Consider the following 14,722-nt stretch of genomic DNA (forward strand, 5'->3'; position numbering starts at 1 on the left):
GCCATTTTCTGTTGTTTCCAGAAATCTCTTTAAAAGTGAAAAATTAACAGAATTTATTAAGGATTAAATTAGATTTTCTAAGTTTTTAATCAGCTGACTCTGAGCTGTTCTGACATGTAGTTCAGTTCAGGCTGAGAGCAGCAGCTCATGTTACTGGACTTTTCTTTGTTCTTCATTAATCTCTGTTAATCTGGTGTGCATGTGCAAATCATGAACTCATTCCTCAAATCCAATGAGAAAAATCAAACGAGAGTCACTTTTTCCTGGGTTAGTGAGTAAGAGCGAATGGTTAAAGGTCCCGTGAAGCACTCTGAAATCTGCATTTTTATTTTATGTTTGACGTAATCTCAACTGAAACATGGAGAGGGTGGGGCATAGCCTAGCTCCTCCTCTTTAAAAAAACAGCCAATAGCATTTTGTTTAATCACAACTCTGTCAGTAAGAGTGGTTGAGCTCAAGCGCATCACATGAAAAGCAAATGAAGGGGGCGGGGCATGAGGTGACGTGAATAAAACTGTTGATCCATTTAGGCGGAAGTGAAAAACGGCAAGCTTTACATGTATACATCGGATTTATATATCAGAACGCAGATTTTGTCACTGTTTTGGTGTGCACTAGCTTATAGATATCTTAAAAACTAACAATACTGATATGAACATCTAATAAAACTTTTTAATTTCATGGGACATTTAATGATGTGAAAGATCTTAACATGTACCTGACGGGTGCTCCACCTTCAGACGCAGTCTGTAATGGGACCCTTGTTCAGAGTTTGCTGGACTTTTCTGCTTCTGCGTCTCCACCAGACTGACTCCAGGTGCGAGGGTCACTTCAAAGCTCCTGTCACGAGTCTGGATGTTCAGGATGGACTCTGGCTTGGATTCGATCTTCACATCTGCACCATCACCGATGACGTCACTGCTGAGAAGGTCAAACATGAAGTGAAATGCAAATCATTGGTACAACTACACTGTAAATAATGCTAGGTTCCACACAATCGATTTGTGTTGGGACAACATGAAGGAATTATGTTAAGGAGCGCCTATTTTGGGTTTTTGAAATAGAGCTCCAAGCAGTGTGTAACACAGCACTAAGTGAATGAAAACATCCAGCTGAGGTTTAAATCTGAGAGTGCGCCGTGTTTAAAACTGTCGACTCTTTAATGAAATAGTCGACTCGGAGTCGAATAAATGAGTCGAGTTGAGTTCTGATCTTTTGCTAGAACGAGTCAACATCAGTACATCACCAAATATGCAGTTCCAGATCTGGTAAACCGTGAACGAGCTTTTCCTTTAGACACTAGTAGAGCGTGGGGGATCACGGGACTGATCGTGACACGAATAGATGACGATTACTGACAGATGGAGAATCGGCTGCGGGAAATAAAGGGTTAAAGTTAATTTTCATAATATTAAAGTATAGCCAACCGTGTGCCGTGTTTGTTCCTGACATTTTTCTGATGATTGATACAACCTACGCTGCAACGTGGGATTCGCCGGCTGGTGTTATTAAAGGGCACATAGGTTACCCCTTTTTCCAGATTTAATACAAGTCTTTTGTGTCTCCAGAATGTGTCTAAAGTTTCAGCTCAAAAACACCCATCAGATTCTTTATTATCCCTTTTATAAAAGTTACTGCCCCTTTAAGGCTAGTCCTTCACGCCCACCGTTTCCACATGCCTGTCAACGTGCCTCAATCTCCTCCCTTGGCTGCGTCAGACAACAGACAGACATGAGAGAAGCAGATCTCACCTAACGTTTGTGAGAAATACTACAGTAAGAGCTTTTTACTAATGAGTATTTGATGCATTTGTTGTGGAGTTGCAATGATGAGTCACACACAATGTCGTTACAAAGTTCACACACACACACAGCGTGGACATGCACACACACACACACAAACAGCGCGCGTTTAGCTTTGCACTCTTTTTGCACACAAATGTGACAGGATACAGGTTAATATTCACCGCTGTATGGATATCTGTTATGTTAATGTACAAAATAAACCTGATTTAACGTCCACAAAGTGGGATTGAAGCGTCTTCTTTTATAATTGTTCTGACTTACGGCTGTGGTAATAAAGACGGTAAAATCACTGTAATTTATTACACCAGGGCCAGAGTGGGACTCCTTTTCAGCCGGACAGGATGAGAGGTGGGACGATGAGAGGCGGTTGCTTGGTGATTTCCAAAAGTCAAATGAATTTTATAAACATTTATAATTACCATATTTTTACAAATCACCCACAGAGGATAAAAATATTAGTGTCTAATAGTAAAAAAAATAACATGCAAATGAAAAGCCACCAGCCCTTAAATTATTCTTTTCATAGGATTATGCGTTTACGTTAGATTAACAACACAGCAATAGCGTCATCTGCAGCAGATTGATTTTATAGCACCACTTTCTGACACCTTTATGGCAATCAAATACATTAAAAACGAATATAGGCCACAACTGAACATGGTGGATGATCTTTAAGTGGCGGTCTCCTCATAGACTTGTGCTGAAAACACTGTGCCCACCGGTCTCATTAGGTGAAATTAATATTAAATTTAACAAATTAATAAATGACTATAAAATCTTATGGTTAAGACTGTTGCACTTTTTTGTGTTGTCAATATGCTTGTGTTTATATAGTGTGCACAACGTTTGTATATGAATAACCACCCCCGATGAATCAGGGGATCGGAAGTCACTGGCATTGTTATTTTGGACGTCGCGGGCTGAAAAGTTTGGGAACCCCTGCATTAGAGTTCAAAATAACATCACTGAATGATTTTAGTCATTTCACAGCTACAACAGAGAGAAATCAAAACAAATCTAAACACTGTTAAAAATAAGTAGTTACTACACTTAAAAATAAAAGTGAGTAAGCCATTTTTACAGCACACAAAAATATTTTTGCTGCTTGTTCAAACTAATTATTGAACAAAAGCTGAATCAACAGAATTCTTGAGATTTGTTGGGGTGAACTTAATTGTTTTATGTTAAATATACTTAAATTTGCAGAAACAATTCGGTTAACTTAACCGATCAGTGTTGAGACAACATGAAGGAATTGTGTGGAACCCTGCATTTTGTAAAGAGCATGAAGACTTTGGATGAAATGTGTAAGAAACCAGTGCTGCATACAGGATCAATTTTAAGACACAAACCTGTTAGAAATCAATTTTCTCAATTTTAAGAGGTTTAAATTAGAAATTGTAGTCATAAAGTTTTTTCATAAAGAAAATATCACCGCGTTAAAGAAGCTGTCCAACTGTCTGACCAATACTGCCATCTAGTGTTACATTTTGGCAATTCTAACTCTTTTATCGTATAAAACCTTTTACAGTCTGTGTTTAAAACTAGTGTAAAAAAATAAAACTATACTAAATAATTTACAGACATTTAATACCTAACGATAAACATTTAAACGACTATATTTTAGTGCTCTCTGGTGTTTCCAGCATATCAAAGTCTGCTTTGTGAAATCGTATAACCTATTATTCCAGCAAATGAACTCAAAATAAGCGGTACCCTATTAAAAGAAATCATGTTTAATGGCTGGCTACTAAATGTACATGACATAATTCACTCATATACACTGATGAAACACTGCAGTGACAGTCAGACTATGATGGAGACAACGTAGAGATGAAAAAACTTTACCCAATGAACAAAAGGCCGCTTTGCAGCTTCTGTCTGAGCTCGAGAAAGAGGAGATCTGTGTTCGCAGTCTCTTCCATGAGTATTTCTTAACAGAAGCGGTAGATTCATCGACTTTCCTGATAAATCCCACGCGACATACAAAACAACGTGACGACAAATATATGCGACAACGTCATTTCATATTAAAAGTCTTCAAAAATTAGTTTGCATCTTAAAATGTTCAGTGTTACTTTAAAAAACATTAAAATATTAGGGAAATAATCATAATTAATTTATTGTAATATTTAAACAACATATGATTGAGCATAGCCCGCTCAACTTACTTGCTTCAACTAACGATTTGCCAAAACATACAAGAACGAGCGTGAACGTTTTTAATGTAAACTTGAAGAAAGATTACAGAATATCTGCTCTTTTTATTTATTTTTTCTGTTTTATTTTTATTTTAAAAACTATTTGATCAACATACAATCTGCTGTGGACTTTTATTTTTACTTTGTGTGGAACTTTCGCGGCAGATGACACCCGTGCATGCGCACTGTGAGCGCGCGGACTTCGAGACGTGACGTCAAACAGTGCGCGATCAGTCCTGGCGGGAGATTTTCGAGTGTTTTGTCGGTCTAGTTCGCATTCAGAAGAAAAACATTCACAAGTGAAATGTGGAACCAAGGTATGTGCTTTAGAAGTAACTTAACTTTGGCTGTAGAGCTGAGTTTACTCTGCTAGGCCGCTAATGAGAGTCAGAAAACTCTGTTAAACAGTGTCAGCGTGATGTCTGTTGTCAAGTTCTGTTTCCACGCACTACAGCCAGTCTGACCGGGTGTTCAGCCATTACGTCGTTTTGATTGAAGTATGATATTCATATTTTGGCAGGTAAATATGGTGAAGCCAGCATGGCTGGATATACACAGTCTCCTGGAGGATTCGGGTCACCAGCCGCTTCTCAAGGAGGAGACAAAAAAGGGGTCAGTTGTCTGTCTCCACACCATGTATATGGATCTGAATATTGGATTCAATCAAGAAAATATTATTAATGATGTCTAGGAATCATATTAAATATTTTTAATACCATATAAAGCCTTAGATGGAGGTGAAGAATTTTTTTAAAGAGGTTTTATATTCGCACATTTGTTCATTTAGCAGTCTCTATATTGTTTACCATGTTACATTGAATATTCGAAGGGAATTAGCATGCTAGTATGACTTCTAAACAACATTAACACTATCTAATTGACTAAACATGGTTGTACTTTGATAGTCATTGACTGCTAATATGATTTCCCTATTTAGAATTTGCAAAGGATACTTTCCTAAAATTATTATTATTAGGGAGATTAATAATTATTATTATTAAATTATATATTATTAAGGAGAATGTCTGAACATCCGAATATAAAACTAACTTTACCTCTATAAATCAAACATAATCCTGTTGCACTAATAGAGGTAAAGTTGGTTTTATATTCGGATGTTCAGACATTCTCATTAATAATATAATTTCAGGAAAGTATTGCAAATTCTAAATGGGGAAATCATGAAAGTTTTCATATTTAAATTGTTTCTTATTGTATTTTACAGTACTTTAGAAATACTCAAAAACGTCTCTGTTAAACAATTTAATTTGATTTACCAAAGTCACATGAGTGGCAATTTCACACCTGTCACATCCATAACACAGACGTGTCACATCCATAACGAAGCTTTTCCCTCATAAATCCAAAAATATGAAATAAAATGAAATCAATCATGTTTGTTTAATAGAGAGCCGACTCTTATCCTTTTGATTAGCATTATTTCTTTTGGGTTGTGCAGTTTAATTCACAGAATTACCACCAAGCATGTTTTAGACTGTAAACTTGCAAACTTCTTAGGTCACATCCATAAAGCATGTTTATTTTCCTCATTTAAAATAGAAAAACTTGTTTACAGATTGACATTTTTCTGATCTCTTAACTGTGTGGTTAGTTTTTCTGGAAAATATAAACAGATGTTTCAATATAATGTTAACATATATACTTTCTATGTGAATTTATGTTATGTTTTTACTGCAAAGTCACATCCATAATGCTAGAAATGCTCATTTCCAACTAATTTATAACTTCATTTATTTATGACTAACTCTGTTTTATAACTCTATTCTTTAACTAAACTAATATTATAAAAGTCTGGTATGCATACATTTAGTTTATTAAAGCTGTATGTTTTTTTGTTATGTTGATAAAAAATGTGCATGTATACAACCAGGGTCTGCTTGATTTGACATATTATTTATAATATAATATAATAACTAATTAGAAGTAGTTTCTAGATGGGGCAGGTAAATATATGAAGAGTTCAGATGCAAAAACCTCTAAGTGCCATCTGAAGTTTTCTTCTAAAATGAGCATTTTTCAGAGACTCCTGTATTTATGTTCACTAATTTCACATTAAAGGCAATGAAAGTAAAATATTAATTGATCTAAAAGGGAAATTACTCAACTTATACATAGCAGCTTAAGAAAAATGCTAATTCTAGGAGAAAAAATCAGATGACACATGGTTTATTCATCTGAATTCTTCTTATATGTATTTTTTTTTCTGCTGGGCCATTAAAAAACTTTAGCGTTTAGCCCTATAAAAGTCTGAAATTTCATTCTTGATGGTCTTAAAAGTCTTAAATTTGACTTGGTGAAACCTGCAGAACCCTGAGTTTTCTTTAATTGTACTTTTAACGTCTACCTATATCCTGCACTTGCTTCTATCACGCTCCTGGTTAGAGCTAAACTGCATTTGGTTGCCTTGTACATGTGTAACGACAATAACGTTTAATCTAAAAATACAAGTTAAGTGTTTACTTCAATGCTTCAGACTATTTTTGTGACAACGAAATGTTAATAAATGTGTGAGAAATTGCTCTGTTATTAAGCTCAACAGGTATTTGTGTAATTAAACGAAAGCAAATACCTGTTACGTTCTTCTTGACTACATATTTAAAAGAGCAATTCAATAAACTAAATTTGATCATAATTTAATTCATTTTTAAGTTAACTTTTTGGTAACAAGTGGTTAAAATGAAATGTTTTGCAGAATATTGATTATATATAAAGATTTCAAATGACCGTTAATAATTTGTAGTTTGGGACCAAACTAAATTGAGTGTTCGTCTAATGCAGGCATGTCCAAGCTCGGTCCTGGAGGGCCGGTGTCCTGCAAAGTTTAGTTCCAACCCCAATCAGACACACCTGGGCTAGCTAATCAAGCACTTACTAGGCTTTCTAGAAACATCCGTGCAGGTGTGTTGAGGCAAGTTGGAGCTAAAATCTGCAGGACACCGGCCCTCCAGGACCGAGTTTGGACACCCCTGGTCTAATGTAAATTGAAATCAATTGAAATGAAATGTTTAATAGTCATTATTATTGTTTATTATCATTATTATTAGATTTCTTTGCTCAAAATAAAAGCGGCACATTGTAATATATGTAAAAACAGACAATAGATTTGCTCAAACTTTTTAAAAAATTATTATTTAAGCTATATATCTGAGCTATTTTCCAAAAAATAAATAAATAAAAAGATTTAGACTAAAAGTATTTAATTTTCATTGGCAGAATTGTCTTTCATTATGTCTTTCATATAAATGTACAGGCCTATTTGTGATTGTATATATTGAATATAATTTAATAAGGTATATAAAAACATATTTTATAAAAGTATTTATTTTAGTATGTTCCAATAATTTTTTTGACATTTTTTCTTGACATAGACATGTGCTTCCTGGCCAAAGCAAGTCGCTGTTAAAATTTAAGCGAACAAACTTGAAACTTTATTTCTGTATTTTTAGGTTTGGTGACAATTCTGTTTGTGTAAAAATAATACCTCTATCACTGTTTCGAGTCTAATACGTCTTTTGAATACTTATTGGAATGACCATTCAGTGTACTATTGTTATTTTCACGTTTTTATTAAAGCTGTTATCATGTCATTTAAGTGATTATGAGAAAAAACAGATCTTCATGCGTGATGCTGTAAGGTGTAGAGTGATGTTTGTGTATGTGTTCAGAGGACACGAGCGCAGCAGATCGTTCCCTGTACGGTGTCTCAGCTGATGTCGGCGGTGCAGGCCGAGGACGTCTTTAAAGTGGGAGAGGTGGAGATCGCACAGGTCAGTCTGAAGAATCACTAAATATACGCATTTTTATTGAAAGGGTTCCCATTTTAAGGGGCCAGATCAGTGTAAAAAAATAATACAGTTGCAAAATAAAATTCATACATCCACAACACAATTCACATGTACAGAATCCAATTTGTAAGTTCAAAACATGATTCAGCTTTTATTGCATTGTTTAAATTGCTGTATTGTATGTAGTTTAGACGTTATTACATAAATTATATATATAATATATATATATATGCATGCATATATACATACATACATGCATGCATATACACATACATACTTAAACATACAGTTAAAGTCAGAATTATTAGCCCCCCTGTTTATTTTTTCTCCAATTTCTGTTTAACAAAGAGAACAATTTTTTTTAACACATTTCTAAACATAATAGTTTTAATAACTAATTTCTAAAAACTGATTTATTTTATTCTAGACATTTCTATACAGCTTAAAGTGACATTTAAAGGCTTAACTAGGTTAACTAGGCAGGTTAGGGTAATTAGGCAAGTTATTGTATAACGATGGTTTGGACTGTCGAAAAAAAGGGCTTTATAGCTTTAAAGGGGCTAACAATTTTTACCCTAAAATGTTTTTTTAAAAATTAAAAACTGCTTTTATTCTAGCCGAAATAAAACAAATAAGACTTTCTCCGGAAGAAAAAATATTATCAGACATACTGTGAACATTTTCTTGATCTGTTAAACATCATTTGGGAAATATTTTAAAAAGAAAAAAAAAAAAATTCAAAGGGTGGGCAAATAATTCTGACTTGAACTGTGTATATATATATATATATATATATATATATATATATATGTGTGTGTGTGCTTGCATGCATGCATGTATGTATGTATGTATGTATGTGTGTATATATATATATATATATATATATATATATATATATACACACACACACACACACAGCTTTAAAGGGATAGTTTACCCAAAAATGATAATTTGCTCGCTATTAACTCTCCCTCAAGCGTTTCCAAACGTTTGAGTTAAATTTTTCTGTTGAACACAAAATAACATATTTTGAAGGATGTTGTAAACCTGTAACCATTGACTTCCATAGTAGGGAAACTATGTAGGGATGTAACGATTCACCCGTTTAAAAAAATGTATCAATTTATTTGACGTTTAAACCGTCACATGTTTAAATTTTCAATCATCTCGCAGTGAATCTTTACATCGCTAATACTGTGAGCTTTCTTCAGTTATGTCTTACCTTGTGTTTAACAGAAAAAAAGGAACTCAAACAGGTTTGACACAAGTGAAGGATGAGTACATGTTTAGTTTTGGGTGAACTGTCCCTTTCACAAAAGCATCAATAGCAATGCAACACTGCATTGTTATGATCATTTGTATAGTTCTGTTTATTGGACTCGTGTTGTGTTTGATGCTGCGTAGGTGACTATTGTTGGTGTGATCAGAAGCACGGATAAATCCACAATCAACATCCAGTACAAGGTGGATGACATGACTGCAGCCCCCATGGATGTCAAGCAGTGGATTGACACTGAGGTACTGTTGCAGTGTTTTTGTGCTGTGATTTTAGGCCATAGATATGAGTAGAGCTGGGAGGTGTATCACATTCCCCAACGCGATGCAGGATTACTCAATATCTTTCGAAAAACAATGGTTCACTTATGTGGAGATGGTTCGGATTCAATTTCAGGTGTATACTTTTCCAAAAGAATGCACCGAGCGTCCATTATTACGCCGCCCTTTAGCATTACCGTGCGCAAAAGAGACGTGAGGTGAGGGAGGAGATGATGAATTAGTGCCCAACAGAAACACATGCACTTTATTTTTGGTGTGGTCACAAAACACTCTTAAAATACTCTTTATACAGTCAAAATACGTTAGCTCTCTGTTTGAGTATGCTTATGAAAATGTATGGTTATCGCAAGGTGAGCATATCTAACACACAAGCATTCATTTCATAAGCGCGTATCCCCTACATAGCCCTGACAGACAATATAGACCTATATATTTTTAATATTTCTAAAAGCTCGATCTAATGTTTAAGCGTTTGGTTTCATTAGATAACTGACAACGCTTTAGTACCCACATCTGAACCATAATTATTCACACACGCAGAGAGTACCGGGAATCATGTTGTGTTGTGAAACGTATAAAAAATAATGTTTAAATGTTTATAAATGTGGCTAATAATTCAGATAAATCAATATTATTACAATTTTATATATATAAACCTGAAAAATCTCATGTACATCAGTATTCACAGCCCAATACTTTATTGATGCACCTTTGGGAGCAGCAATTACAGCCGTAAGTATTTTTGAATATGATGCCACAAGTTTGGCACACCTGTCTTTGGGAATGTTTGCCCATTCCTCTTTGCAGTACCTCTCAAGCTCTATCATTTTTTAATTATTATTAATCACCTTTATATTACAAAAAGTTATTATTTCATCAAGCTATTATATAATATATACTAAACATTTTGTTTGCGTTTACTCTGCATCAGTAACTTTTCTAAAGTTATTTTTAATGGGGGCACACAAAAATCGTTTTCTGCTGTTTAAAAGCAAACGCAAACATATCGAGAAATACATCGAATATTGGAAAAATGTTGAAAATATCGAGATATCATTTTTTTTTCCTATATCGCCCAGCCCTAGAAATGAGTTCATGCATGATTTATTTCTGTATTAGGCTCGTTTTGTTTTCGTAAGACAATTTATGAGCTAAAAAAAGATTTGATCAAGGGAAATTTATCAAATGCATTATTGGTCATACTAGTCTGACTCAAGCTTTTTTACTTTTATCCTACTCCATGCATGTTTTGCAAGATTTCTCTTTCTGTAAATTATATTTGCATTGTACTGTCTTGCTTTTAACGTTTGTAGAAAACTTTACAATTATGTTTTTCCTCCCTTAAAGAGGTAAGTGAGGTTTTGCCTTTAAAGTTTTATCATATTTTAATGTAGGAAATCTTTTAACTTGTTAAAACTGTGAAATTTAATTTGTGTTTTTTTTACTGATTTCTTAATTGTTTTTGCCATGAAAATAACCAAAAGTCATGATTCTGACATGCCGTAAAGTAAAAATAGGATCCAATATCAGCTAAAATTGTCTATTTGAGTTCATAAGATTATTTTTTAAAAGCCAAATTTATATTATTTATATTGAATGTTTATTTCTTTCAGGACATGGGTGTGGATAACTCGGTCATTCCTCCCGGCTCTTACGTCAAAGTCTCAGGCAACCTTCGCTCTTTTCAGGTCAGAGGTTGTGAATTAGTTGTGAAAATGTGAATTATTGTGCTCTTGACTTTTGTAAAATGGTAATAAGATACGTTGTCAGATTTTTAGATTATGCTTCTGAAGGGTAGTTTAAAAGTTACTTTACTTTTGTATAAAAAATATGATGTTTGCAGGTTGTTGCACATTGAATCCCAAATTTTAGTCTGTAATTTTTGCACGTTAAAAATAAAATCGACCTCCTGCTGTCAATCATATTGACACACGGCCTCCGAAATGTTCATCCATCATAAAAAATTGTAATCGGGTTAGATTTTTGGTTGTTTTTTTCATTGGATAAAAATGTTTTTCACTAAGTAAGAGCCACCGATTTGTTTACGTACAGAAATGTGAAGTATCACAAGAAATGTCAATGATTTTCTAAAAATAAACTCTGCATTTTGCGATAATCCCGTGCAGATCTTTGACAAGGACAACTCACCTTCTCTTTGCAGTATTGGATTCACAAAATATATAACCTATTCCTCTTCTGTTTCTATTTTGAAGATAAGAAAGGAGAACTTTCCATTCTTTTTTTTTCCAGAATGGATTCATTAATACGCATCAGACTCCATGTGCAAGCTTTGTGTACGTGACACAATTTTTGGATATGAAAACGAAAAAACCCATACGGAAATTGCAGACTTCAGTGTGCAAAGACCTTTACTGTCTGTCACAAGCTACGTTTCCATCCACCTATTTTTATGCACATTTTGGATATGTTGATGGAAACGCCAAGACGCATATAAATGCTGAAAATGCGCATAACTGAGTAGGGTAAACATTTTATTCGATAAGAAAAGATGCGCATAAACTCCGTTGGAAACACTTTTAACGAACAAATACCAATATGCACATTAAAAAAGTCATGTGATTTTGTTGTAAAAGGACATGTAATGATAAAAATGTGTGTGAATGGACAAATCAGCAGGCTGAGCACACTGTTAAACATCTTAAATGTTTGTTGGGTCATTCTAAAGCGGCTTAATCGTTTCAGTATCCGTGTTATTATATTATTTATGACCTCCAGAATCAAGAGCGTCTGTGCTCCACGTCGCAAGGCTTCAAACGCCACCAGGCGTTCATTGCTTGTCAGCATCGTCTTCTGAGGCACAAGTCATTTATTAAGTGAACAAAAGATTCACAAAGTTTCTTCTACCTCAGTAAATTCCATTTTTACTGTTGATATTTGGCACCAGTTAACCAGGAAGAGACGATATTGTTCTCTTTTACTGATTAGATGGAAACGCCGCACATCTTTTAGGCAATATTCCTGTTTTGCACATAAATTTAATTAGCATATTTGGATGGATACATGGCTACAATCGTTAATTTCCATGGACGGACGCAACCTCTTTAAAAAGTAAATGGGCAGTATTGCTTTTAAGACACTTCTTCACATAATCCTCTCTGCATGTGTGACATGTTATGTTAGACATAAAGTACGTACAGGAGGTTGTTATCATGGAATAAAGCCTGACAGGTTTATCGTCAGCCCAAAATTAAGCAGAGCACTGTTGTATAGGACTAAAGGGCTTTATTCTGTGAAAACAACCATCCTGGATGTGATTTATCTCAATTATTCCATGGCTACTTTCCACAAAACATAAAAATTGAATACAAAACATTGTCTTGAGCCATAATAGTTTATTTATTATTTAATTAAATGCTAAGCAGACAGAAGCGAAACTGGTTAAGTGGATAATATATTAACCTTTGTATTATTCATTTAGAAGACAGCACCAAAGAGTCAAAAACAGCAATCTGACAGACAAGCAGATACATATGAACTTCATTCTTTAATTGAAAGCAAAGCTAACGAAAACTGCTGAACGGAGCATACACTAACCCCACATAATATATTTAGTCACAAGATGGCGCCAAAGAGTCAAAAACAGCAGTGTCAAGTAACCATCTAAATACAGATGTGAATGTATTCACTGACGGTCAAGATGATTTGATGATACCCCATTTATTTATTTATTTATTTATTTATAATTTATTTACACTGTTGCCTATGAAAAAAAACATCTATTCTGATCCTCAAACTCTGGAGCTGATTGGTGTTGTCAATGTCATGTCAAGAAAATAGCATTTACTTGTGCAACTTTAACAAATTATCTTGTCATGATCACTGAAGCTGTTGTTTATATTGAGAGAATTCACAAAAACGAGGTGCCATGTAATGCTAAAATCAAACTTCACACATGAATGAATCACTTGTAGATGCACGTGTGAATGCTTCTGAATGCTCAAATGTGAATGAGAAGCGTATAATATTTACATGCAATAATGTGAAATGCAGACTGATGACTAATGTTACTTGCATGTTCATATAAACCTTTCGATTGCACACATCTTTGAAACGATCACACGTACAACCTTTTTACTTGCATTTATGAGGTATAATTGCACTTAAAGGGTCATGAAACCCCCTCTTTCAGTTCAAGTACAGCAGGTCTATTCCAACCATTAGCCCTGCCGTTGATCTGGAGATTTTAAAACAAGGGCGAACACAGCAGCACGTCTGGGCGATGTGCAGGGCTTAATTTGTGCCGGAACATGCCAGATCCGGCACCTCTGAAATCTGATCCGCCACCTCATTGTACCAATCCCCCACCCCCTGCTGCCCCGTCCGCTGTTCACTTTCACTTTCTTCCACTACTGCCCAACCCTCTTCACTATCGTCCGCGACACCCCCGCTCCACTCACTTTCGTCTGCAACACCCCTCCGCCATCCACCGCACCAAACAACCCCCCCCCCCTCTACTTGCGTGTGGTACACCTCTCCAGCCTCAGGTAACATGCCGAATCCGTTACCCCAATCTGTTCCGGGACCTCAGAATTCTCATATTAAGCACTGGCGATGTGTCTGAATGGTAACAAACTCAACTGATAAAAGACAAAGTCCGCCATTCTCCAATTTTCTTACAGCTCCCCTGACTAAAATACTTGCTGCACACAAACAGGTTGGCTGTATCAGCCCTGACAGCATCCTGGGGAAAACCATGCAAAAAATCCTGTGTATCATGGAAACAAACGCATACAGCCCTTCTCAACCACCAAAATACTGCGTGCCGTGTGCCATCTCACAGCTTGGCAGGTCTGTCCATATTAGTCTGTCATTGGGAAGCTCGTGTAGTCATGTATAATGTATAATTAAGAAGCAGGGTCCTCTCATAAGGTAAGAAAACTCTTATGTGTAACTAAGGCCAGCTAGTAAGTGCTGTGCAGGTAGACATATATATATATATATATATATATATATATATATATATATATATATATATATATATATATATATATATATATATATATATATATATTATATATATATATATATATATATATATATACATACACACATACACGCATACACAGATGGGCCTTCAAAAATTGATCGGAGAAAGAAGTGGCCCCTAAAGTGAAAAAGGTTGAGAACCCCTGCTATAGACAATCAAAAAATATATTGCTTTAGGGAGCTAATAATTTTCACCTTAAAATGTTTGTTTTAAAAATTAAAAACTGCTTTCATTCTAGCTGAAATAAAACTAACTTTCCTCAGAATAAAAAAAATATTATAGGAAATAGGGCCCTTCCCAACCACCAAAATACTGCATGCCGTGTGCCATCTCACAGCTTGCCAG

At 34.9% G+C, this 14,722-nt stretch overlaps 2 protein-coding genes across 2 annotated transcripts in view; one reads left to right on the forward strand and one right to left on the reverse strand.

The window, feature by feature from the left end:
- ube3d (ubiquitin protein ligase E3D) overlaps positions 1-3,809 on the reverse strand; it is a 40,686-nt gene extending 36,877 nt beyond the window's left edge. The window contains exons 1-2 of the mRNA XM_056476118.1: positions 3,654-3,809; positions 719-921 (exon numbers count right to left, since the gene is read on the reverse strand). Of these exons, the coding sequence (XP_056332093.1) occupies positions 719-921; positions 3,654-3,730 (280 nt within the window). The 5' untranslated portion in view covers positions 3,731-3,809. The remainder of the gene's footprint in view (positions 1-718; positions 922-3,653) is intronic.
- A 377-nt stretch (positions 3,810-4,186) lies between these two features.
- The window catches only part of rpa2 (replication protein A2), a 28,734-nt gene continuing 18,198 nt past the window's right edge, over positions 4,187-14,722 (forward strand). Inside the window, exons 1-5 of the mRNA XM_056475079.1 lie at positions 4,187-4,323; positions 4,527-4,618; positions 7,693-7,794; positions 9,217-9,330; positions 10,983-11,057. Coding sequence (XP_056331054.1) covers positions 4,311-4,323; positions 4,527-4,618; positions 7,693-7,794; positions 9,217-9,330; positions 10,983-11,057 — 396 coding nt within the window. The 5' untranslated portion in view covers positions 4,187-4,310. The remainder of the gene's footprint in view (positions 4,324-4,526; positions 4,619-7,692; positions 7,795-9,216; positions 9,331-10,982; positions 11,058-14,722) is intronic.

Source organism: Danio aesculapii, chromosome 16, assembly GCF_903798145.1.
Source record: "Danio aesculapii chromosome 16, fDanAes4.1, whole genome shotgun sequence".
In the NCBI taxonomy this organism is placed as follows: Eukaryota; Metazoa; Chordata; class Actinopteri; order Cypriniformes; family Danionidae; genus Danio; species Danio aesculapii.